The 27354-nt window shown below is 33.8% G+C and overlaps 1 protein-coding gene across 3 annotated transcripts in view; it reads left to right on the forward strand.

Annotated features, from left to right (window-relative positions):
• Positions 1-27354, forward strand: part of LOC120781520 (putative epidermal cell surface receptor) — a 66664-nt gene that overhangs the window by 5067 nt on the left and 34243 nt on the right. For 2 of the 3 annotated variants that reach the window (XM_040113756.1, XM_040113751.1), the window contains exons 1-2: positions 14731-14780; positions 18106-19243. In XM_040113756.1, the coding sequence (XP_039969690.1) occupies positions 18652-19243 (592 nt within the window). In that variant the 5' untranslated portion in view covers positions 14731-14780; positions 18106-18651. Of the gene's footprint in view, positions 1-14730; positions 14781-18105; positions 19244-27354 lie in introns of those variants that run through there. The other variant, XM_040113744.1, reaches the window with a different exon arrangement.

Here is a 27354-nt window from a genome sequence, read left to right on the forward strand (position 1 = left end):
AGATTAGCTTACGCACATAACTTGGATTTCTTGTGGCGAGAAAGTGTCGCCCAAGTTGCTGAATATGCATGTGCGGTGCATATGAGCACACACAGTTGGCTCAATTGCAATGTGTACATGTGATTATGAGGCTTATGTGCAAAAATAGTGGCTATGGTGGTTTACTATATCGAGCAATTCAGCTTATTTCCTGCCTTTAAATATAGAAACCGCTTTTTCTATAATACTCCTGCAGCTTGATTTAGGTATTTGTTTAGCTTATTTCTAGTAAGGGTGTGTCTTTGCTAAACTATTTCCTATTTACTAGTAGTTTTATTGGAGGTTCGAAATTATTTTTGTTTCGACCTCGAACGGGAATCCCGGTTCTAAAGCTACTTTTACTTGTTCTATATTATGAGCTTCTAAAACCGAGTGAAATCATTAACGAGGAATAGTACCAGCAACAATTCATCAAATTGAAGTCAGAGATTATTTTTCCATCCTGTAAACGCTCGGGCTCATGTACCAAGGCCGCTAATGACTATAGTTGTCCCCATCTCACCATAAGTCTTTCAGTATCAGTTTACGCACAGCTCCGAAAGTTTCCAAAACAGCAACTGATTTTGGGCGACTTCCACGAAATTCGTCTTAGTGTGATCTACGACCTCGATTGGATTCACCATTCTATCGATAAACAATGGTGTTTGATGGAGCTTCATCGTCAAAAATTGGTTTAAGTTCATCTATACACTCTTGATGAGTTCAGCCACGTCGAAAGTATCGAGCTTCTTTTTTTAGCCAACCTTTTTAAATGGCTCAAAACTGTTTGATGATGAAGTTCCTTAGCGATGTGATGACTGCTTATGTGACGGTCCTGGTCAATCTTTTTCATAATTTCATCGACTCTTTTAACGATAGGTCGACCAAAGCGATGTGCATCTTTTACATCGAAATTTCCAGAACGGAAGCGAGCGAACCATTGTTGTGCTACACGAACTGATACAGCATCGTCTCCGTAAACTTCACAAATTTAACTGGTGGCATTTTTCCTCTTTTTATACAAAAATTCAAAATATAGCGAATTTCTTTATTATTTTCACTAATTTTTGAACAGCTGTAAGTTTTTTTCAATTCCCCAGAATTTCATTTTATTTTGGATTAATGAAGCTTGAAATCTCACCCTTCCAATACTATATGGTACGACACAATGTGATCTATTGACAAAATACGAAAAGATTTTTTCGACTACCCAATATACTAATTATACACGATTTGAATTGAATACAGGGTGTCCCAAAATTAACGCAAGTTAAAATTTGTCGCCATTTATGTAGTAACGGTTAACGGTTTGACAGCTGAGAGTTTAGGCTTAGTAAAAACGGAGCGTTGCACGTTAGAACAACGTGCCTTCATTATTGTACAACATTTAAAAAATAATGAAACCTTGGCGGCCCCAGTTCGAAAATTTCCTACAAAATCTCTATCTTAACTTCGTCTATATGAATATGTTCGAAATATTTGTGTGTATTGCTGTTAGTTCATACAATTTCAAAAAACCATGGGAAAGTCACATAGCAACCCATATTGCAATAAACTATCGCGAATGTGTCATCGCAAGGTCCAAACGCTCCATTTATCGTTCAGAAGCTGCTAATAATAAATTGCTTCCTCAATACAACCCAACAACGTTTCGAACAACACATCGCTTGATCGTTCGCTAATTATAGCATTCGCGGTGCGCGCATAAATTACACGCTATAAAAAATTATTATTAATTGTTACACTTATTTAATTAGTCAATAAACAAATCAAAAGTACGATAATCGTCCATGTGACAATTAGTAGGCCAAGTTCAAGCGTAATGCATGAAAAATGCAATGTGTTTGTAGAAAGCTTTGAAATATTTAAAATTAGAAGCGATAAATTGGTTACGCTGATTTTTTTTATGAAAAAATTTTAGCGAATTTTTTATTTTTTTGGATTTATGGAAAATTTTTCATTCCATGGAATCTCTGTCGTTTTGTGAAGTGAAGCGAAATTTTTAAGTAATTTCTAGTGTTAGTAGTTGACATATTGCACCCACACTCCCAGTAATATGGATACTATGCACTTAATTTTTAAACACTCGTCAATAATTTACATTCAATAAAAATAACGATCTTCTCTCCATCTTATTCTAGTCTCTGGTTGCCTTCGCTGTCAAACCACGTTGATCAACTCAGTACTAGCGATCATTATATGCTCTGATCGCATTTCATTTAGTTTGCTTTTATCAGAAAAGCATTTGAAAAAATTATGTGTATATTAAATTAAAATTCTTACGGCAATATGTGCATACATATACATATATGAATATACAAATGTCATGTGATAGTTGTGTGCCACTGTTAAGTTTCGCTTGTGTATATTTTTGTATCTAAAAAATCTCCTTCGCAAGCTCAAGGTCACATCGCAATGAAAATAAAAATTAAACAAAACATCCGAAACATCTACCCACAGCTTTAAATTTGACAAATGAACAAAAGAAGTTTGAGCTGTTTTCGACGTTTTTTCTCGACAAAAACCTCTTTTATATGAAATATTCGCGCGCTTTTGGCAGCTAAGTAGGTAAAAATGAGATTTCGAATTAACAGAAAAATATATACTATAAATAGATTAATATACACAGTTGCTATTGTCATCCGTTAATATGTATGTATGTATGTGTGTGATTATGAATTTGAATTTGCGTGAAATTTTATTATTCACAACAGTGCCTTAAAAATATTGCTCAAATTAGCAAGAAGCTATTATACTCATTTTTACGATTCCATTCATGTCTCGACAATATTTTGATTTATTTCATGCCTTTTGAATCCTAAAAGATCTGAGTAAACACATATATAGGTAGTTAGCTGTATATACTTATATACAACAGTTACATGTATCGTATCTGTCTGGGAAAGTACAAAATTATATGTATATCTTTTAATGGAACGTTGGTAGCTGCCGAAAATGTTAACATTGAATACGTGATTATTATTGTTTGTGTGATGAGTAAAAATTTAAACTGAAGCATGTGATTAAAGTTGTTATAATAGCGATGATTCTTTATAACGGGTGTTAAAAGTAGAGGTACTTGCGATAAGTCTCATTTCTGACTCAATGTGTATGTAAATAAGCGAAATTGCCGCATTGGGGACAAAGAGGAACCTGAAAAGATTCAAGAGCTGCCATTTTTCCAAAAAAAAAACAACGGTTTGGTGTGATCTGTGGGCTGGTGGAATCACCTGTCCATATATCTACAAAAATGATGCCGGTGAGGACGTAACCGTCAATGACGACTGCTATTGCGCCTTGATAACCGACTATTTATTTATTTGAATGAAATTGAAGCTCATGAACTCGGTGACATTTGGTTTCAACACGACGACGCTACTTCGCACACATCGCATGAATCAATGGATTAATTGAGAAAACACTTCGGTGAGCAGATAATTTCTCGTTTTAGGCCGGTCCATTGGTCACCAAGATCGTGTGATATCACATCAACCGTGTTCACCATTGTAGTAACGGATGGACGATCTGAGACGTAGTCGCGGCCAACATTTGAAAGAGATAATCATAAAATCATATCATGAAATAAATGCAAGAGGATCAAGTTTAATAACTAAAGAATGAGTTTTTATCATAAGAGATCAAGCCTACCATTATGGGGAATATACAAAAATCCGCGGCAAACTGTGCGTAGCGTCCTATACTCTAGCCAGTTGTCTGTATACTAAAGTATCATATACATATATAGTATCATTATATTTATAGATAGTCGAAAAACTCTTATCAAAGCATTAACAACTGTAAAAACTGGCGATGTTTCTCTCCGCATAGAAAAAAGTAAGATCAACATCGATGAAAATCTTTCTAGATAAGAATCTTTCGAAATGAGCACGAACCAGTTTTGCAACCTGTTCTATGCATACATACCATATGCAAAGTGCGTTCAAAAGTAAACAGCGCCATCTATATATCGACATCGATTTATCGCATTTTGACCGAACATTGGTGTGTGCACGATTTGTTCCGCACAAATTGACTGACGACCAAAATCGATCAATCATCGATCGACGTTTGTGACCGATTATTTGACCAAAAATCATATTTTAACAATTAACCACTCCGCGTATTAACCTGATATGGCACCGTACGACTTCTTCTTTTTGGGAAAATTCACCCATGAAAGGAAAGCGTTATGCAGACTTAGAGACCATTCAAAAGGCTTGCACCGGCATACTGGCGGCCATACCGGCCAACGAGCTAAAACACTCGTTCGGCATGCTTTTGGACTGTGCAAAAAGCTATTTTGAAGCAGAAGGAGACTATTTTGAATAGAATAAATTGATTTTGCCGAAAAAACCATTTGTTCTTTTTTTTTTAAGTCTTATTTACTTTTGAACACACCTTGTGCTTTTGATTATTAAAGAACATTAGCGAAAATGGTTTAGTTTATTGAAGAACTTCTTGTCAGAACTAATCTTGGCTTATTGTAATTTTCTAATTCTCCACATATGTGTATACAAACACATACTGGCATATGCACATTGGCTTATAAAAATATTTTCGCTATTAATTCGTTGCCATGTAAGTGACTTTGCCTTGGGGAACAAAAGAACTAGAATGTCAAGAACCTGCTCATACACGAAGGTAGTCAACTTTGTCATCAACTGCCACACACATATATATGGTTGATATATTAACGCCTGAATTATTTGCCATTTAAAAAGAGCCGGTGAGTTCGGTTGCTTGACACTTTTATAAGCCAGTTTCTTTCATTGGTAATTAATTTATTTGTCGCTTGGAATTTGTTCAACTCGCTCACGAGACGCTGACACAAATAGTCAAGATTTCTTCAAATACATTTTGTGCTAGTATTTGTTGCCGCTGTGGCTTTTATTCATTCACTTTTTATCCAATGTTCATATTCCAGATTATCAAGAATTAAAAACGAATTTTCGTATGACAACATGAAATAAGTAAACTTAAAGTGACTCGAAAATGACTCACTGAAAGTTTGCATACGAATATAAAAAGTCGGTTGAAAGTGAAAAAATCCATTAAAAGTAAATGGCAATTAAGAGTTTTGTTTCAAGAGTAGATGGTAGAAAAATGGTCAAATAAAAAAGGCTAGAATAAATATTAAAAAAATATGTTACAAATTCGCTTGAGAGTTGCTTAAACAAAAACGGTTATTTTATATAATATTTTATCAAATAATAGAATTAGTCTAGCTGGACTTCAACATATGTTGGTTATGGTCCCCTAAACCGGGTTAAGAATTCATTCCACCAAGGAACTAATGACCACAACCAAGGTAAGCAAATAGGTCCCGAGGTCTATAACTGCTTTATTTCGACACCTACTGATGAGCACAAGTCAGTTGCTGTAGATGGACTCTTCATACTCCTTTGCATTCATAAAAAGTTAATGACCTATATTCGAATTTGGTGGCATCATGAAATAGATGAGTTTGTCAACTGGTCATCTAGTTCTTGTGATTTAGTTCCATAAGACTTTTGTTTGTATTTATGGCGGCAAGTCAGATCAATGGTTTATACCAATGGCCAGGCCCTGTGCAACCATATTCCAATTTCTTATTGACTAGATATGGTCAGTAGAACTAATAAGATGATTGTGAAAACACTAGCGTGAACACCGCATATCAGAAATTCTCTTCAAATCTAAGTCTCATAAGATTTGAAAACTAATATAGTCAAGATATTGCGTTAATAATTTTATTTTTTATTAATTTCCACAAAGTTAGATGCCTATACCAGCCCAAAATGTATACGTATAACACGATTCAGGGTTTACTATCCCTCTGATGGTAGTTAAGCACAGAGTCTCCCCAGCCACTGTGATAGTCAAATGGCAATATTTGAGTGAAAACAAATAATTTCTTTTTAGCTTAATTGTTTTGTCAACAAAAGCAACCTTGACTTTCTTTAAACATTTTAAAAATATAAATACATTATACTATATATAGTACAGTACTCGCAGTGTAAGAAGTCTCAATTATACACAACCGGTAGAAATCAGCAGTCCATAAAAATATTTTCTTTTATTTATTGCTATTATCATTTTTATTATTGTTGTAGATTTTCGCTTTCCTGAAATTAAAGTTCAGACAACTTTACATTACATTTTTCCTCTTTGAGGTTTTTTGTGCGTTTTTTCAACTTTTGACAATACGTGCTATTCGAATTGTTACTCCACATACATACATACATAGACGTACATATGTACGCATGAGTACATATGCATATGCACAGAAAGACAAAAAAGTAAATATATATCTGACAACACTTTCGTTGTACTACCACAAGTAAAAAGTTGTAGAAAGTTGATTTGCCTTGCGAGTTTCAACGAAATCATTTACAAAATACCAGGAACAGCTCGCGAGTATGAGTGCAGTTGTTTACTTTAACTAACAAGCAATTAAATAATAAGTCAGCATTCGATTGCCAAAAATATTATTGCATAAATATTATTCATAAATGGTATTCATTGATAATTATTAGCTGTCATTGGCATTTAGTAGCACGAATTGGCTAGTTGAAGAGCAAAAGTGACCACTTAATTACTTAACCTTTGGTATACACACACGCAGACGACACACATGAAAACTTTATATGGTGAGGTCATAAATAAAGCACAAATTGTATATTAATTAATGCAAAAATTAAGTGCTACCAAATTTTTAAATGAATACGGCGCATTTTATAAGTCCAATTTCAATTATTTAATTTTTTTAAATATTTTTAAAAAATATTTTTCGAAGAGTTTCTATCTAATTTTAAGGAAGAAAAATTTTATTACTATTTTAGAAGTACCTATAAGGCTATATTATATAACCTCGATGCATCCAAAGATATTTTTGAGGATCAGTTGTTTCGATCAGCCTCTTTTGGGCATCTGGGTCCATCGTTGTTGAAGCTTCCATAGTCTGTACGATTTTTACTAAACCACTAAGGAATGATTTCAGCCTGGTATAGAGTATTTTCTTTTTTTTAATCAGACAACTCTTCTCAGTCATCAATAAAATATTGATATTTCTTTCTCAGAAATGGTGTTTTAATAGCACGTAACGTTATTTTTCGAGTGAAGTTCTCTCATAGAGCAATTTTATCCAGAAATTTCTTACCGACAATATTCGATTTCAAAGGCTCAAAGCTTGTCAAAAGCTCTGATGAGTGTACATATATTTCTTTTATTGAAATTCGTAGATATGCACTTTTTTGCTCAGAGAAAGCTTAATTTGATGCTTTTTTAGGTATAAAAAATTCTCCTCCTTAATAAATGTGGGCAGGAAGCTTTTAAAAATTGCATGGAAAGAAATGTATAGTAGATTATAACCCATCGGAAACGAAGGATAAAATGACAAACATTAAATAATTTACGAGCAATCTGAGGTCGAAAATTTAGAGTTTTCTCAGAAAATGCAAAACATACTCCACTAAACAGGTGAAAAATAAGTGGAAGCTGTTTTTTTTTATTTAATTGACGTATTATTTTGTAGTAACAGCAGTAAAAAATACAATTTTGGATCGTTTAACATAGCAATGTTTAAATTTTTTTAAGTAGAGATTTCGATGGATATAAAAATTATCGCTTTTTTTGAGGTTAGAATTTTATATTGAAGATTAGGGTCTTTCTCGATATCAAGTTAAATTAAAAGTTGCTCTTAAATATTTTAAATAAAAAACAAACTGCTTAAGTGGGACATAAGTAGGTCAGTTTCGTGAAAAAAAAACTTTTTTTGCACAAGTGAAAATTAAAAAAAAGCCCAAAGCTTAGTTACACTTAGTTCACCTTGGTTATTTAAATTTAAATTTTATGAACGAGTTCATGTACAAAAGTATAGCTCGTTTCATTATTTACAACATTGCCATGTAACTTTTTTTTATAAGATTATTAGATTGCCCGGAATTTGAGATAATCCACATTTATCCCTTAAACATTCAAATATGCCCCTGCCCTTCCTCTTTGCGACGACCTTTCGTTAGTATTTTTCCTTTAATTTCTTTCATATCATCTTTCTTTCCCAATGGGTGATGCAATCCATACTGTCCATCCTTGGTCTTATGAGAGAAGGAAGAAAAAGCTTTGAAGAATAGTAACGAAGACCTCATAACTAGAAAAACTTTCTTCCCTTAGTGGCTTGCATTTATTAATCTTTTGTTTTTATATTGAGAATTTAAATTATAATTTAAAATAAATAAAAAAAAATCATTGTATTGTGTAGTCGAAAAGGTCTTGTCGTATTTTGTTAATAGATGTCGTTACAGTCGTATATCTCCAGTGTTACCAATCACAATGTGTCATACCATATAGTGTTGAAAAGGTGAGATTTTAAGCTTTTTTTACACTGATGGAATAATATCTCTACCCAATATATTTTATTGATAGTTTTCTTATTTTTATAATCATTATTTTTTATGAATATATTTACTTTATTATTAAAAAATTACCTTCAATTAGGCTATTGAACATTTAAACTAGCTTGGAGGTCAGACAAAAAGCAAATTTGTTGACTTTTGTAAACGGTTTGTACGCCAGCGTGCAAAGACTTAATTTCAATTAACAAATACACCCAATATGTAAGTGAGTGCGGAGAGCTCAAGCGGGTCACTCGAGACTTTTGTAAAAAAGTTTAAAAATACTTGCAAACAGCAGACAAATAACGGCATTGCTGTGTGCCATTAATTTTTTACGCATCAATGGTCCTTAACGGTAATCGAGTTGGTTGCAGCTGCGCATATTTGAATGATTGACTTTTTCTTTTTGACACTTCGAAGCTTTTAAGAATTGCTGAAATATTTAAATATTTACAAAAATTGTTTTTTGAATTTGGGAGGCATTATCATCAAATTGTGTATATATGCATATCTATATGTATACATTTATATTAACAAATTCATTATAAAACAATAAACATGCCGTAATTGCCTGCTGTGCTTTGTGACGATAATGGTGTTGCCAATATTTATTGTACAATATTGTAATTGCTTGCTGTGGTGCCAGAAATTGATTGGCAACCACTTTCAGCCATGCAACGCTTTCCTCATGTCACACACACACACACACACACAACCTATTGAGTGCATTGAGAAATAAGTAAATTACAAATAATCAAAACAATAGTCAACAAAGCGAGAATGTGTAAAAGGCGAATGTGGGGTTAAAATGTACAAACAAAGGCAGCAGCGGCCTCAGCAGCAACGCATGCGCACAAACCAGTTACACACGAAAGTAAAAGTAAAGCGAAGTTAAAAATCATTTTGCTTTTTGTCGCCAGCCGCGATTTCGAATATGCGCGATGTATAAGTATATAGTATGTCATTGATATATTGAGACGAATGTGTTGCGTATGCGTTTTAACGCACTGTACCGCCCTTGCACCCACACAAGCGCGTACATGTGCGTCGGAACGTCTGTGTATGTACATAGGTATGCTTACAAATGAATTTGAACAATTTGAGGTTGGGCACAGCTTCACTCACAACTTGTAGGTCTCATGCAAAGGTACCGATTTTTTGTTCAAACTTTTTTCATATAAAATATTTACCAGCTGGATATTTTATGTACCACAGCTATTCACCTTTTTTTGACCTATTAAAGCCGAGCTCTGAACCTTAAAGCACCCGAAAAGCGATCAGCCACACAATTAACTCAGTCTCAATGAACAAGTTTTTTTATTTGTATGCACCCAAACAAATAAAAAGCCAATATAATCAAATTTCTAGAAAAAAAAAAATATTTTAGACGCAATGTTGGTACCTTTAAATTTTTATATAGCAGTATTGCAGGTAATTTTCTGGACAAAAAAAGTAGCCAGAATGTTGTACGTGTGGGAACCAAAATGACTTTCAAGCAAAATTAAAACCAAAAAAAGTTTTTTTTTTTAAATATTAGTCACTCTCATTGCTGCATTTACCTGGCATATCCGGAAATCTTTGTTTTGTGGTTTAAGAAATTCAATCTTAACCGGTTAAATCAATTCTTATCTGAATTGAAATTTTCGGCTATTCATATTTTTGTGCTTTTTGCATTAGCAATGTTTGTGTTCGCAATATTTTGCCATATTTTTAATGTGTCCATTGTGATTTTGTGCTTGCTCAAACACAATAAGAATTCACATTTAACACAAAGACATAAGTATGCATGTATGTATATTTCTATGATAGCATAATAAAAAAATATTATTTCAAATTCAACGGCTATTAGATGATTAAAAAATGAAACAGAAGTGTGAATAAATAGTAATATAATTTTTTAGGTAAAAATTAATTTAAAACTCGTTATTATTTTGTACGAGATCGACGATTATATAATAATAGAAATATCAAGAGAAGGAATGTGGGGTAAGTAAGTCCGCTAATAGATGCATCGTTTCGGGTGTTATTCACCATGGTACTGGCGTCACTATGATAGTTGCTTTAGGAATGGACCCGAAATTTTATCGGCCATCATGGTAACATGATTGATATTATTTCGGAAATGTTTTTAGAGGTTGCAATAACGAAAATAGTTATGTTAAGTTCAGTTCAGAGTACAGTTATAAATATTTTTCAGAAGACTTAAATATCCTAAAGCTACATCTCCACATTCACAATTTTCCTTGCTCTAGAAGAAATTATGTACTCGTATAGCGGGAGAACAAGGAGACGATAATAGAGAGACAAAACAAATGTATTGCATGGACATTTTGATATACTTAGCTTAGTACCCTAGGTTAGGTTAAGTTAGTTAAATAGGCTGATTTCTCGTGAGGCTACGAAAAGTCCCACTTACTCAGCTAGAGAGGCTTTTTGGTTATTATGCTCAGAACCCCTAGGTATAAAACAAAAAGATCGTTGCATATTGACAAACGCCTAGAGCTTGCGTTTGGCGATCAGGTGGCTAATATCAATTCTGGCCGGGTTCGTAAAATGTATAACAACCTAGATGCGTCAGGAGAAGAAATACTCTAGATGTTTCCGCTTCATTTTTGTCATTGCAACTTTGACAAGTTGGGTTCTTCAAAAGCTTTAATCTCACTGCCTGAGTTCCAATGAGACAGTGTCCTACTGGATGCATTTCATTGCGTTGTTGCGAGCCTTGCGAAGAGATAACAGTTCAATGGACCTTCTGCATTCTACCCTGAGCCGGAAAAATTATGTAAACCCACAAATGCTGGTTGCCGACCAACTATTGCTGAGCTCGCGCGAAGCCCAAAAACCCAGCGACAGAGGAAACGAATACAAGGAGTAGCATACTCCTTCGCATCCTGCTATAGTTTGGGTATGGGTGTCTTTCTTGCAAGCTCATCGGCTTTACAATTTCCAACAATTCCGCTGTGACCAGGCACCCAGACAATTCTTACACGGAGTAGCTTGATGCTACTGCTAATATGGTCATGCATTCCTTGACCAGCTTTGAGCTCACTGTCAGCGAGCTCTGCTGTCGGAGTGTGCTGTACCTTAAACGAAAACTGACAGTCATCGCTGTAGAATAATATTTTAAGAAAGCTAAAGTTACAAAAAATTACGCTTCTTAAAAGAATTCCTTACCAAAGGTCATCAATCAACTTAAATGAGAGAAATTTCACCTTTTTATGCAGTAAATAACTTAATAGACAAATGATTCTGATAATGATTCTGATATATAGTACTCACACTATTAAGTTCCATCAAGCATAACGGAGAAACTCGAAATATGCCAAGAATGGAGCAAAAATTGTAAATTCCATGCAAATTACACATTATTACCAAGTATTTACCTAACTACCAGTCCATGCACCCACCAATAGCGCAGATACGCACACGCCAGTTTACAGGCAAAGCCCTCGTACGTGTGACTGCTTGCGAAAAGTGAGTAGAACAGAACAATTTTTGTTGGCTGGGGCGCGAAAGAGTTCGCATAAGGCACCGAGGTTGGAAGCGTAGCATAGAAAAATGCTAAAAATTATGCAAAATGGTAATAGGCAGCGTTACAGCCGTTCCCCACAGTTAGTGCCACCACAATGCATCTTCACTGCGCTGCAAGTTGCATGCCACAACGCTACAATTGAATGCAGAGTTCTGCTTCTTCGTATTGTGTTTTGCCTTTTAGTGCTGATGTTGGCGGCGAAGGTGGGGTTTTGAATATGAATATTTTGAGATTATTTTCCAATGCTTCACTGACTGTTGTGCATATGAGTAGAATGGAACCTATTATATGTAGATGTATATGTATGTATATGCATAGAAACCGACCAATCATAGTACATATATAAATATGTGTTCGTACTCGTATGTATAAGTGACGTGCATGCTTATGAAAAAATATTCTACATTTTCACTTAGCTATACAAATTTATTTAACCAATATTCGCCACGACTAATTCTTTTTCTTCTATCTGAGAGATGATCACTTTCTTGTCAGTTTTGGACTTAAATAATACTGGTTAATTAAAATAGTCTATATAGCCTTCAAATTTGATATGATGATGATTTAAGGAGACCATGCTACAATGTTATTTAGAAAAAATTATGAATTATTTAATTTGAAAAAAAGTTCTGAATATACATATTTGAATTCACACATATTAAAAAAGTAAAGTTAGGGCTTTCGATGTTAGATATATATTCTATAGGCGATTGAAGCTCTAGATTGGTTTAGAAATGGCAACTTTTGCCACTTTAAACTCACTAACAGCAAAGGTAGAGCCTGTTTGGTTAAACAACCCTTTGTAATACTCTCTCGTCAGAGTAGAAGTTTATGTTCTCCATTCTTTCTGCATCTAAAAGTCAAATCTCAAGTAGATTTACTATCACACAACTTTTAAAGAAATCACAATCGCCTTACTTTCATCATTTTTCATACATTTTTAGTTACTCTAAAGCGATAATTGACTTGTTTCCATCATTATATTATATAATAAGTATAAAAAACATTTCTTGTATGGCAAAAACTTTGCCTGGTGTTGGGACCAACCACTTTTGTAGACATATAAACCGATAATATTGGAAACTGTATATTAGAAGAATAAGAAATATCAAATATTGCACATAATATTAACTCTTTCAATAATAAATCTATAAGTATGTTTTTGAAGTCATATCTGTTATAAAATTATTCACCATATTCGCCATTCAACTGCTTATATATGTAACTTTTCCGACAACCAAAATTAACAACAAATGTGCATCATTAAAACATTTGCCTCGCTCGCGAACTAATTAATTGCTATTAAATTTTGCGCCAATAACAACTCCAATTAATTATGTGTGCCGTGCCGTTAACTTGCCATAAAATTACAAAAAAAAAAAATGGCTTAACTAGCGAAAAACAATTAAAAAGCCATCTTCATGCGCACATAATGGAGGCAAACGAAAGATTTAAGCACGAAACTCGGCGCCTGCATCGTTCATTCATCAAACGCAACGGTAAAACAATGCGGATTTCGCAATATTTTCACGCGCAAATCGGTTGTCATTGAAACCAATCGATTGCGGCTATTTCATATGTGCGATAATGCGCCGATTCTCCATACATATACATGTGTGTGTGCTTGCGAGTGTAGTCGAAGTGCCAGACAAAGCGCGGAGATGAACGCTTCATTTGGCAACAGCGCCAGCAGCAGCAGCGGCAGCATTTGCTTTTACTTCGACTTCGTTATTGCAATTGTGTTGTTGCTTTTTATTTTGTTGTTATGTCGACTACCCCCCACTCTAATCACGAGCGATGCGTGAACGTTCACCGCTTCTATGCACTGCATACATTTCATTTGCGGTATATACGAAAGAGAATGCAAGTGATTTTTGTCAGTCGCGCTCGCCGTTAAGGCTTGCCGAACTGTCCGAATATGTAGATCACCGATTCAGAGCGGGCTCTTTCGTCAGTTTTATATATGAATTAAAGTAAATAAAAGTGAGACACATATAAGTTTCGACGGCATATTTGCTCAGCCGCTGTTGGTGAACCTTGTTGAGTAGCGCTTAAACTCAACAACATGTGCAGTTATTCACCACTTGGTGGAGTGAGAGCTGGTGAGAGCGCCAATGCCTGAGTAAGCCGCTCACCTCATCGCTAGTTTGTCATTTTATTGAGTGCATTGGTTTTGTTGTTTTACTGCTATTTTCTTGCATTGTTTTCCCCACATATGTGTATGTAAATATGTATTTTTGCAATACAAATAAAGTAAATAATAGCACTGCAGCGCAGCGACAATCATTGAGCATCGCCTATAACGCCATAAAGTTTGTGCGGCGAAAATGATGTGTGTTGTACGTGACTGAAAAGCGAACCACAAACAAAAGCAAAAACAAATACGTTTTTTTTGAAATTTTATTTCTAGTTTGCTTTGTTGTTTCTTTGCATGAGCGTAAGAATCTAAGTTATTTGTTATTTACTCCTACAAGTGCTGGGTGCGAAACTCACCACACCCCGATTTCAACCACAGCCAATAAGCCAAATACCAATAAGAAACAACAAAACAACAGCAACAACAAGCCATGAGCTGCGTGGAAATTGTATATATGGGTGTGTGTGTGCGAGTGCGAGTGTTTGTATGTATGTGCGTCACTTTATGAATCTCAACTCATCTGTTGAAGGCTGCCCGGCCAACTCTTTAAGCTGCTCGATTTTACTATTTCGTGTTTTTAGTTTCACATACACTTGGCTGACTAACTGGTTTTACCAATGTTGAGGCCTCACGTCTTGGCCTGTGCCGCAGCAACATCAGTTTGAGTTCGTGTTTTGGCTGGGACGGGTGAAAACGCCCAGCGCAACGCATAGTGTGACGGGTAAATGTTCAATGTTCCAACTGCATTGGTGCATATTCCAAATGAGTGCCGGTGTTGGATTGAGTGCTTGCAATTTTTCAATTATTGCATAGAGATTGTGTAAAATGTGTTCAAATTGCTTTGGATAACAAATTAAAAATTAAAATAAATTAAAAAGATAGTCCAAACAAACAAGGTTATGCGCATAACAGAACATTCATATAGATTTTTAGAAGAAAATTATTTAAGTGCTTCAAAAAATACTCTCAACTTAATTTGAAACTTGTGCCTAAAATTTAAAAATTTCGCTTTGAAAGTAATTAAATATTCTTAAATAATTTTTCCAAAAGAAAATATAACAACACAAACTGTGCTGCATATTCGGTTCCGTGTCTCTAAAAAATATTTTTTGTTCGGGTTCCCTTATTTCCTCCATTCGCAAAATTATTCCAATGATTTGAATTTGAAATACACACAAAATACCATAATTCCATCTTAAGCCAACAACAGCAATAACAATACCTGCTATATATGTATAGAAAACTAAAAACCTAAACCAAACACAGCCAACAAACTAATCAGCCGCAACCCATACTGACGAACTTTCATAGCCTTAAACGGGTTGTGGCCAAACAAGTTCTTGAACGCGCCTGTCTGCAAGTCTGCCCTGCTCTGCTCCGAGGTGCTGTGTTCTGCATGTGTCAGGCTACAGGTTACCGCTGCCAACTCATTTACATGGCGGGTATTTGTTATGCACCAATAACAACAACAGCAGCAGCAATTGCTGAAGCAACAAACGCCAAACTTTACTTAAGTGCAAGCCAAATGAGAAATTAGAAGAAAAGCTTCTCTAAGCAAAAATATGTTAAATGAATGAATAAAGTGAAAACTTGCAAAAAATAATGCATTCCAGACATCTAAAATTATTGAAATGAGAGATTGTGCTAAAAAAAAATTTCGTGGTAAAAAACGATGATTTTAAAAGTGACGTCATAAGGCAGATCGTGCCACGTAAAATGATAGCACAACAGAACGAACACGTGTTCATATTTATTTTTAATTTTGCGGTTATAAATCGTAAATTTTCAGCCTTTATCTGCCAAAGATATCATATGAATTTGCTGTTGGAATAAATGTTGTGGTCAATAATTTATTTTTAAACAAAAACTTTCTTTATAAAAATTAAACAATTATTGTGCATATGTGTATGAAATCAAAATATGAATATGTATCTTATACAGAACTATAATGCCGTTAATCTGGCTACAGTCTGTAGCCATTTTTTAAAGATTATGAAAAAGTTATAGTTTCGGAGCATAATATGTGTTAAAAAATAGCTTTTGACTTATTTACTGTTCAATACAACTATTAAAAATATATATTAAAATTACCTCATATTTTGAAAAAGCTTTTGCCAATAAAAATGTGCATGAGTTTGACAAGTCTTTCGATTTTCTTATTTCAATTTTAAGAATTGGATTTTTAAATATTTGGTGTTTAGAAATGGCATGATATCAAATAACGGAAAATTGTTAACAGTGGTAAAATAATTAGAACTTCATATCAAGTTTTTCAGACCTTCATTCAACTATCATTTAAATAAAATAATACGGAAAATACTAACATTTAAGCCAGAGAGTAGCTGATTATCACAAGACAATGGCTAAAGATTTTAAGTTAAAATACAATATAAAGTTAAAAAATACATTAGTCATGAATTGACTTAGAAAATGTTTACATAAGTATAGGCATGAAAAAAAGCATGGATTATATAGCAGATATACTATATTCATTATATGAAATGATAATAAATGAATAATCACATTATTTTGTTCATCATCATTGCTCTTGCATCAAGCTTATGGCATTCCGTGTTTGAGCGCCTGAGTCTATGACGACATGTTTTGAAAGTTCGCATGTAAAATATGCTGTTAAACTGTTGTCTCTGGTATACTGAAATTTATTTAACCTAGTAACTTTTCCACTTTCTTTCTTTGAATATTTTCTAATGCAAAAGTTTATGACATCTTGAATCTAGGCACCTATTCGCAATATGATGTATTTAAGCTAGCAGAAATAATGGTTTATTTTAAAAACTAATTTCACCTAGATAACTAATAGACGCGCTTGGTGACCGAAGGGGATTTTTGCACATCGATTATTTGCACTTAATATCATTAGCCCTTTATAGTTATATTTACAGGCGTCTTGCTTTTTCCTCCCCAAGCAATTTTTTATAGGTAAAATAAACACCTTTGCGAAGATCTCAAGCTTCTACCATTATGGTGAAAACATATGCATTAGTTTGAACATTTACTTTCGACATAACATCAAGGCATATTTAAAAATAAATTTAAAGTCAATTTAGCATATGAAAAATATGTAGGTGAGCGGTAAAGATATATATTTTGACTAAGCAAGCTGTTCATATGATTTTTATCAAAAAATTCGCTTAAATAGTCTAGACCCTAGTTTCTTTTATCATCAAGACTTAAACGATGCTAAAAATGAATATAATTAAGCTAAGAGATTATACCGCTAAAGAGTTTTTAAGAACCAAGGGCCTAAAAATAAGATTTGGCAGGTGTAAATTATCCATATAAAGACAGAATGTTCTTTTATGCTACATATTACATTTGCTGAAACATTTTCATAGTTCATATCTACAGTATAACAGAAAACATAAAATTTTTCCTAAAATCCCCAACTTTTTTTTTTAATTTTAAGAAGAAATGTCTATGTTTTTCTCTATTTATAGCTGTATATATCATACAATATTTTGCAGTTTTAATATTATTACTTTTTGTGAAAGAACGAAACTGATAATTGTACTTTCTTGTTATTTTTCGATATAAAATCGACCACTCTCCATTCTCTATATAATTTTGTGTGCCAATTATTTTTGTTGCTATCGGTTTCTAGTAATTACACTGATCGCCTATCAACCTAATTTTAGTGTAGCACTATATAACGGTGTTTGGCATAGTTTCAGATAAACTATTATTGTTGTTGTTAATTTGGTACGCAACGGTGGTGGTTATCTGAGAATCGTAATATAGCACAAAAGCTATTAAAATTTCATCAATACTTTGATCACCAATAGACTTAATTAAGTAAATGAAGTGCTAAAGTGTGAAAGGACAATTGGTATGCGCTAAACTCGCTTAACTCCACTGATGGTAGAACAAAAGACTTAAGCGAGCAACTCGTTGCTGACTCTGAGTTTGCCAAAATTTTATTAGAAGTTGAAAATATATAATGATTAATCAGAATATCAAATAAAAGTTTAAAATTCTTAAACAAATATTTCAGAAATTTAAATAAATATATTTACATATATTTCCAGTTAATTTGCTTGACAAAAATGTGATTGTGAAATCCAAAACCTGATTTCCCTTCTATGAAAATTGTGTCAAAACGATAGCCGCAAAAAATTATATTACAGTGACCTTAATTGGGTGCGCTGAAAAAATTAAGTAAAATACCGTTCATCTTCGCTGAGCAATATACAACGCGAAGTGATAAAATCAACGCTCCCAGCAAATCGGCGAAGTCGTCAATTTTTGATTAAATAATAGCCGAAAAATCGTAAAATCGTCGAAAGCGCACTCGCACCTTGTTGAGGTGCATAAATAACAACAACAACCAATCTTAATAAAATAGTTAAGCTGCATTGCTGACGTAACAGGGAAGTGCAATCGAAACAAAATTGAAGCGAACGTAACAAGTAAAAAGCAAACAAAAAATATTCATTCAAACGAATTAAATTAGCGCACAAAGAGTCTGAGTAAAAGAAAAAAAACACAGCAAAATAGATTGCATTGAACACACACAAACGCACACATATAACACCTAATCACAGCGAACGCAAAAAATTCCGCAAAAATCCGCAATGTATGCGCTCTACGGTAAACGAAGAAAAAGCGCCAACAAAATGCCAGCAACAACAGCTACAACATCAGCAAAGCATTTGCGTATATTGCTGCTCAGCGCATTTTGTGCATTACTTTTGGTCGCCGCACCAGCGGCCAATGCTCAGGAATTGCCGAGTAATGATGCAAATGTACTTGTAGCCGCCACAACTGTGCCTAGTAATGAAGCTGCAATTGTAACAACAATGCGCGATGAGGCCACCACAGCACTGCCGGTAATCGCTGCCGCGGAGTTCGAGACTGGCGTGAATGCAACGTCTTTACATGGTGCCGAGACTGACATGAAGACGTCTACAGATGCCGTGGAGCAATCCACTGACGCTGTGTTGAGTGACGTGAGTTCAACGACTGCTGCCTCATCATCCACTCCTGCTGTTGCAACAGCAACAATCACAACAACAACAACAACAACAACGCCAGCATCATTACACGATGAGGCACAATTGTTAACTACGACGGAGGCCGCAGCCACGATGACGTCAGCATCTGCGGCAACAGAAGTGGGTGCGAAAGAGGAGAGCACTAATGCGGCGCACAAAATGCATGTTGTTGGTAAGTTCTTCGCATAAATTATAATAATAATAGTAATACATGTGTATTTTGTGGTTATTAGAAGAAGGTTCTTAGAATATGGTTTGCTGCAATTTGGTTGGATGAGGAAATTCTTATTTTTTTCACATAGCAAAGTGCCAGGGCATATTACATATGTGTGCGCAGAGTGAACATTATTGGGTATAGTATATTTTAAGTGAGTTATAATAGCGCTCAGATGAAATTTTGAACTCATAATTAGCGCTTGCATTAAAATATAGGAGTTGCGCAGCAGGAGTGGGAGAAATATGAACTTAAGAAAGACCATTTCTTACGAGTATTATAGCGTAATCGAGCAAAATTTTGGTAACTTTGACATCTTAACTATCACTTACTGCTAGTTGAACTTAACAAACTTCGAAATATATATAGAAACGGACTATATTTTAGGTATATGTATATAGAGATTACAAAAAAAATTAACAATGGGGAAAAATATAAATTCAGCACTTATTATGATGGTTAAAAGACTATCCAAATACCAAAGAATCAAATCCCCAAATTTCATATTTTAAGGTTAATTTTTCGATTTAGACTAGTTTCTGGCGTTCTGATGTGTTCATAAACTAATTGATAATTTTATAGACAATATTATGTTATGCTTCGTAAAGTGCAATTTTGTTCACTTTTTCATGAAAGTGATATCATTCCTACCTAAAAGCCATTCTTATTGCATTTGACTTATGCAGAATTGTTCAAAAGACCTTTCTTAACCAGAAAATAAAGTTTTATCGGGAACTTTTCAAATAAGCTGATACTCTGTTATTTTGAATTTTTCAATAAAATCGACAATCGCGTAAAAAAAAATTTTTTTATATGTGAATGTAGACTTACAGCAAGCGTCAGCTATAAGCTACGGAAACGTTGACTCGCGCACCCATTGCTAAACGAGTGTGAGTCACTTTCGTTAACTTAGAATATTGACCTTAAAATTAATAACAGGAAAATGTTTTTTTTAATTTCTCGGGGAACTTTCAATAATTAGCTGTAAAAAGTTCTCCTACTTTTCCGCACTTTATGTAAAAAATTCTATATTCAATAAACTCAAATGTTCTATTAAAACTCATACTCAGCAACGATTTACGAATACACCACAATTATATTGAATCTTAGTCGTGAATAAAGCTCCCAATCGCCCGCTTCCTCCATTACAAACGATTTCAAGGCTTAAGTGCTTTAAAATTGGAACACGCATCATTGAGCGGATGCACTCTCGTACAACAATACTCAAGTAGATATTCCGTTAATAATTACCTATGCATACATATATTGGCGCTGAGTCTGAGGAGGATATCAGAGAAAAATGTTAAAAATAATAATGAAGCTATTCATATGTGACTTATATATGTGTACGTGTATATGTATGCATGTATGCATGTGTATTTGTGGCAATAAACTTGTAAGCAATATGGCCAGCTTGTTGGCAAGAATTTGTTAATAATCTTGATCTTTAGAGTACATAAAGACGAGCTGATGAATGATGCTTTGACCTACTGCAAGAGGCCGACCGCAACCTTCTAGCTTGATTGATTCTTCGTGTTTACAAATTAAGCTGGAATAGGAAATTTGTGGTAAAGTTTGATTGGCTTTAATTGTTGTTAAAGAACGCGGTGTGTTGGCGTTAATTAACAGCCGCGTAAGTGCATTGCTCTTTCGCTCTTTAGCATGGAGTTGAAGGTTAAAAAGCAGGAAATTCCTGCCAAAAACAAATTGCGTTTAACATTGAAATGCAATTATATTATTGTTGTTTTTTTTTTTTTTTGTTTGTAAAATAAATTAGTTATTGTTATAACTGTTTATAGCATTCCACAGACTTTAAATACTTAATTTTCCCAATTTTTATATCAAGAAAACTTTCAGTATGATGAAACTCTGCTATTCATTATGTATCATTTGGCGACTTGTAAACTCAGCACGCTATCGCCCAGTTACTTGCATTTACTTTCGAAAATCTTACACCAGCTCAAATTTAGAATTTACTTTGCTTCATTTTTGCCATCTCTATCAGATTAAGTTCTTACTCTCACATTAGTGGCCGCAGCTTTTGCTCCACACGCCATCAACGTGCTGAGTGAATGGTGTTTTTCATTCTTCAATTCCCACCATGAAGCCATTAAAACTATGAGTATCTGCACAGCACAACAACAAAAACATACAATAACAACCGTTTAATTGCTTTAGTCGCGGCATGGAGGTCAACTGCTAGTGGGTAATTATGGCTATAACTTAACTTTTACACCGACTAAGTTTCTTGACTTGAATTTGTAGTTCAGTTCGGAGTTCACATTTGCGGACCATGTAGATATTGTTATACTTTTAGATAAACAAATTGGCCATTAGCTTCATTTAATTGCTGGAAAATTTGCACTTGTTCTTTTTTTGAACATATTTTATTGGGTAATATTGTGAGTGAGCTTTAAGTTATGTATGCAGAGGTTTTATGTATCGAAATTATGGTTCAATTAATATAATTATACAAATAAATAAAATGTGTAATAAAAAAACTGAAATCTATATATATATAATACACGCCCGGATCTTAAGGAAGTTGATACAACTTTTTTAATCGAAAAAGTCAGTTAAAGTTTTGGTATGGCAATTATATATTCAATTATTTTTTAACCAAATAGCGATTCTAATAATAATAATTAGGGAAGCTCTATAATATGAAAAGCTGTCGCAAAAGCTCAAAAGCTGTTCAGTGATGATTTCAAATTTACGAAATGTTTTTCATGAAAGAAAAACCATGCCTAGGAAAGCTTTATAAAATTAAAAGCTCTCGCAAAAGCTCGGAAGAAGTTCAGTGATGATTTTAAACGCACGAAATGTTTCTTTATGAAAGAAAAACCATGCTTAAGGAAGCTCTATAATATATAAAGCTCTCGCAAAAGCTCAAAGGTAGTTCAGTGCTAGTTTTAAACTTACGAGATATTTTTAATGAAAGTAAAAACATAAATAAAAAAGCTCAACTGGGCTTGGTGAAAGCTTTATTACTTAACACGAAACTTATTCCCCATTCTATTTAAGTCGATCTAATTTCATAGTATCGAATGTAAATTGTCTGTTCAAATCTTTATAATAATTATTTCTGTGACATAAACTCAATTCTCTTCAATTAAATATTTAGCACTGGTCTAAGTAGAATACGACTTACAATGGCTTTTAATGCGCAAGAAAATTACTTCCTCGTTCGGCGCGTTTATGCCATAAACTATGTTTATTATGATAACTGATTCAGGTATTGCATATATAAACATATACTTATGTCAGCCAATTCTAGCGCTAGCTGGTGCTAGCGATGTTTCATATCTCGCTTTTAATTTCACGTTTGCCAGCTTTAATTGGCAACTACATAGATATCGGAACATAACAGCAGATCATAGAATTATATTAATCGATAAGCTATTACATATACACACACACATATTGATAATATACATATAAACACATATAAATTCCCGTAACCTGCGCATAAACTAATTTCCACTTAAAGCTTGGATTCCGAACCTCGGTCCGCTTTTGATCGCTTTCACGTACACAAGTCCACACTCATACATGCATACAAAGTTATAACTCATCTCTGAAGCTGTCTGCGGTGTTCGCCTAATTATGTAGATTCATATATATATGCGTATATGCTTTTTAATAGACAACCGTGTCTTCACCAGTCACTGCTGTCTTTCTGCATGCACTTTTCACATAAATATTTATTGGCCGCTTAAACTGCATAATCTAGCGACTTCACCTTCTTTTCGCTTACATCTCTAAATATTTATGCAAATCACACCAAATTAATTTTATATGCAAATCGACCCATAAATAAATATCAAAGATGGCAAACTAGAAACGCTGAAACGCTGGTGCTTTGTTACGCTTTGACCGTTATACGGTGAATGTACATGTATGTACATATTTGTGTCAGTGGTAGTGTGTGCGCTACTTTGCACCTCTATGGACTTTTTTCATTAATTTTATGCAATCAATTTGAAATTAGCGCCAAAGACTAATATGTTTATTGTACATAAATATATATGTATGTATATATTCCATATATTCACAATAAACATATTATCCTCATATACTTAACATTTATTTATTGCATAAATCCTAAATACCAAAAATAAATTTTAACCTCATATATTTAGCGTAAGAACTGAACAATTGAATGTTTAGCAAAAAAGAAAACAAATTATAAAAATTCGTTAAGAAAACATTGAAGAAAAAGTACTTGATGATGATTACCTTTTTGAATTAAATAAATTTTTTTAGCAATGAAAATTTTGAAATAGTTTAGGCTTTAGAATATGCTGAACTTAAACATATTGAATTTTAGTGAGACGGTTATTATCTACATTTCTCTTCTCCGATATTTCCGTGGTTGATTCGCCGGTGCAACGTATTCATTTCAGGTAATTTAGTTCGCATAATATTTAAGCAAACAGATACTTTACTCTGAGTAAATTAAAATATTGTTATGCTGATGAAATTTCCATCGATTTTGAAGATTTAAATGGCATGATTTTTGATGGCTTTCCGATGATACTGTTACTACATTTGTTTATGTAAAATCGCTATGAAATCCGGAAGGGCACCATTTCTATCATTTACTGAATGAAAGCTGGCATAAGTTGTCAGATTTTCCTTTAATTTTGGTACAATAGGGCTTTCCAATAAGGTTGATATCATTTCTTTAAATTGTTAAGTAAATTCAAATGTTCTTTATTTAGTGTAAAGTACAGTGAAGTGCAATCGATACAATTAAATTCTGTATAAAACATCATTCAAATGGCCTCCACGACTTCTTTTGCAGGAACGATTTCGATTATTCTAGTTTTCGAGTACGTTTTCCACTAAATCCTGTCGAATGTCATGAATAGCATATTCAATATTAACTTTTAAAGCTTGAATAGAGTCTGGTTCTTTACTAAAGACCAACGACTTCAAATAATCCTTCCAAAAGTAGTCTAATGGTGATAAATCACAATTTCTTGGAGGCTATTCAGTGTCAAAATCTTTAATAATAATATTAACGTCACAATTTCTTGAAATAATCGTATATCCAAACTCTTCTCGCAATATTTCGATTGTTGCACGTGCTATGTAGCACGTAGCCCCGTCTTGTTGAAGCCAGATGTTGTCAAGTTCAACTTCTTGCAATTGCAGCCATAAAAAGTTGGTTGTCATGGATCTACACCGCTCTCCATTGACAGTAACGGTGCCAGCAGCTTCATTTCGAAAGAAGTAATAACCGCTGATCCTAATACTCTAAAAACGATTCCAAAGTCTCAATTAGGAGAATGTAATGGTTGTTCAAGAATAATCTGTGAATTTTCCTCGCACCAGAGTCGACAGTTTGGTTAATTTACCGCACAACTCAGATGAAAGTGAGTCTCATCAGAGAAGTTGATTAAAAAAAAAACATTAGCATTTTTAAGTTGTTCCAAGGCAAAATCAACAAATTCACGACGTTTATGGTGGTCCCATGGCTTCAGTTCTTGAGTGAGAAGAATTATATACGGACGCAAGCTCAAATCCTTTCTCAAATTTCCAAAGGTTATGGTTTAAGACAGTCCCAATTATTGAGAACGTCTTGGAATAGACGAATTGCCATCTTCAGCAACACAGTATTTTCTATACTTAGAGAGTTTCTTTGTCTTTTTGGCTCTTGAATATTATGTAAAGAAAAGATTTCAACAATTCAATGAATAGCGGGCACAGTTGATTATTATGACCACAAAAGTGCACGAAAAGTCGCAATGCATAGCATTACTGACTTTTGAAATCCTTGTATTGTCGAGCTATCCCCAGTTCTGCATGCTTTCTTCTTGTGTCTTTAATGAAAATTCACTTAATTAACTTAAATAAAGTCTCAGCAACATCATAAATACTTTTGTGTTATACAAATAATATCATATTTGATAATATTAACTTTTTCATGCTATGCTTATTAGCTCTAAATCGATTTTTAACTGCAGTCTGGCGGTGTGTTTATGTTTGAATCAAATGCTTATACAATGAGTGACCGCGGCATTAATCACAAAATTTGAGCGCACGGTGCGAAATGACAGCGTCGAAGCAGCTTTATGCAGAAATTAATACTTTTCGAATCATTATTCATGCGCACCACTTTGTTTGAGCCAAGAACTAGTTTTTCAGCTATAAAAATAAAAATTTTATTAATAAAAAACGTGTCTGCAAAGTTCAAAGTTTCGCATCAACTTGTGCATATATAATGCATATGTGTGTGTGTGAAGAGTGAATGGCTAGCAATAAAATTTATATCTGTCCACTTTTGCTTTTTGTTTTAACGCATATTCAAATACAAATAACTCTAAGGCAAAGACAAATACAAAAGGCAACGCCGAGTCGAGTGTGTGCGAACCACTTTATGTGAGACCTTGATTTAGTTTTTGGCCTTTGCAGCCTTAATAGGCGTGCTTTCATTAATGCGCGAGTACAATTTTGCTTTTTAAGTTTTAAGAATGGCTTTACACATAGCTTACTTTTGCAATTATAAATATTTAAATGCTCATTGCTCTAGATAAAGCCACACAATCTCTAACATTTGACAATGATATTTAAAGTACTTACCATTTGAATATAAATAGATATGCCCATTAGAAATTCGCTATGGAGTCGTTAAGTTATTCTTTGCTTAGATAACTGTTAGTGCATACACACAAAAGCGAAAGTCTCAAATGTTTTCTGCTTTAAATATTAAGCTCTGGCAATGTCTTTGCCTATAAACACGCTGGAAAGTGTGCACATTGAAGTCTTCAATTAACGAGCTTCAATTAGTGTTTTCGAAAGTGTTAGCGTTTAGAAACTTGTAAAAATGTCTATTTCGAGTGACTGAAATACTGTTAAATTATACACTTATTAATTGTTATTGAATAATAGTTTTCATATTTAGTTAATATATATTCATTCACCTCAGAGCTGGTAACCGGAAAATGCAATACCCAATCAATATGAATAAGCATCGTGTTGCAGTTTTTAGCAGTACGCCTTAACACGAACCCAGCAAACACGGCATAAATCCTATATCCAGTTATAGAGTTTATCAACAGTTTTTCCTCCAACACTGATCACCAACCGACAGTCTATGGCAATTTTCTGCTTGGATTCCAGCCATACAAAATCTCACAAAAATCCTATAGGTCTATTGTGCTGGTTTCTAACCCACAAATCTTTCAAATAACTTCAATTTACACACTAAAATAATTTTTCCACACATTTGAAAATTGTAAAATACGCAGAAGCCAAAGATATTAGCCAAATTAGTCAAATTGAGAGATCAAGATAATAGTTCGGGATTATACAATTTGCTAATTGACGTAATTAAGGTCAACTGAATAGAAACTGCAAGTAATTGAAAACTAAATGAATTAAGTGCAGTTTAGTGTCCCCTTAATTGATTTAGTTTCCAATTTAGTTGTAGATAATTTACTAGTTTCCTAACTTAGTCCATTGGCTATTTTATTGTAGAAAATTCGCAAATGGACTAAATATTTTTATTTGATAATCTTTCAACTGGAAATTGTTCGCTTTGGCAATAAACTACTAAAAATTATGATTTATCTTCGCTTTGCATTACAAATATAAAGTTGGATGGTTATTTCCCTCGAAAGAAGGTAACGGGCAGGTAAAACCCCGTAACAATTTTTTCCTATCACAATCTATTTATATCAAAGGCATTGCAAACAGATATAAGAAAATGTGATTGCATTCAGCACTTTGGCATTCTAAAACCTAAAACGCTGCTATAGCCGCTCGCAAGGACGTACGTGAGCCAATGAAACTTGAAAAATAAATACAACACATACTATATACGAAAATATGTGAATTTCGTAAAAATGCCGATAATTCCTTGAAATGCGTATTTTGCAATAAACTTAAATACATTCGAACTCGTCATACTGGCAATCCCCACGCCTTTTCGACGCCTCAACAGCCATTCAGTGAGTCATTAAAAATCGCGAATATTTAAAATAAAATTACTTTAAAATCACTGCAGGTTTCACGGTAATTGCATGAAACGTTTTTCTTTCATTTTTGCTAGCGATTTTTTC

This window comes from Bactrocera tryoni, chromosome 1, assembly GCF_016617805.1.
Source record: "Bactrocera tryoni isolate S06 chromosome 1, CSIRO_BtryS06_freeze2, whole genome shotgun sequence".
Classification (NCBI taxonomy): Eukaryota; Metazoa; Arthropoda; class Insecta; order Diptera; family Tephritidae; genus Bactrocera; species Bactrocera tryoni.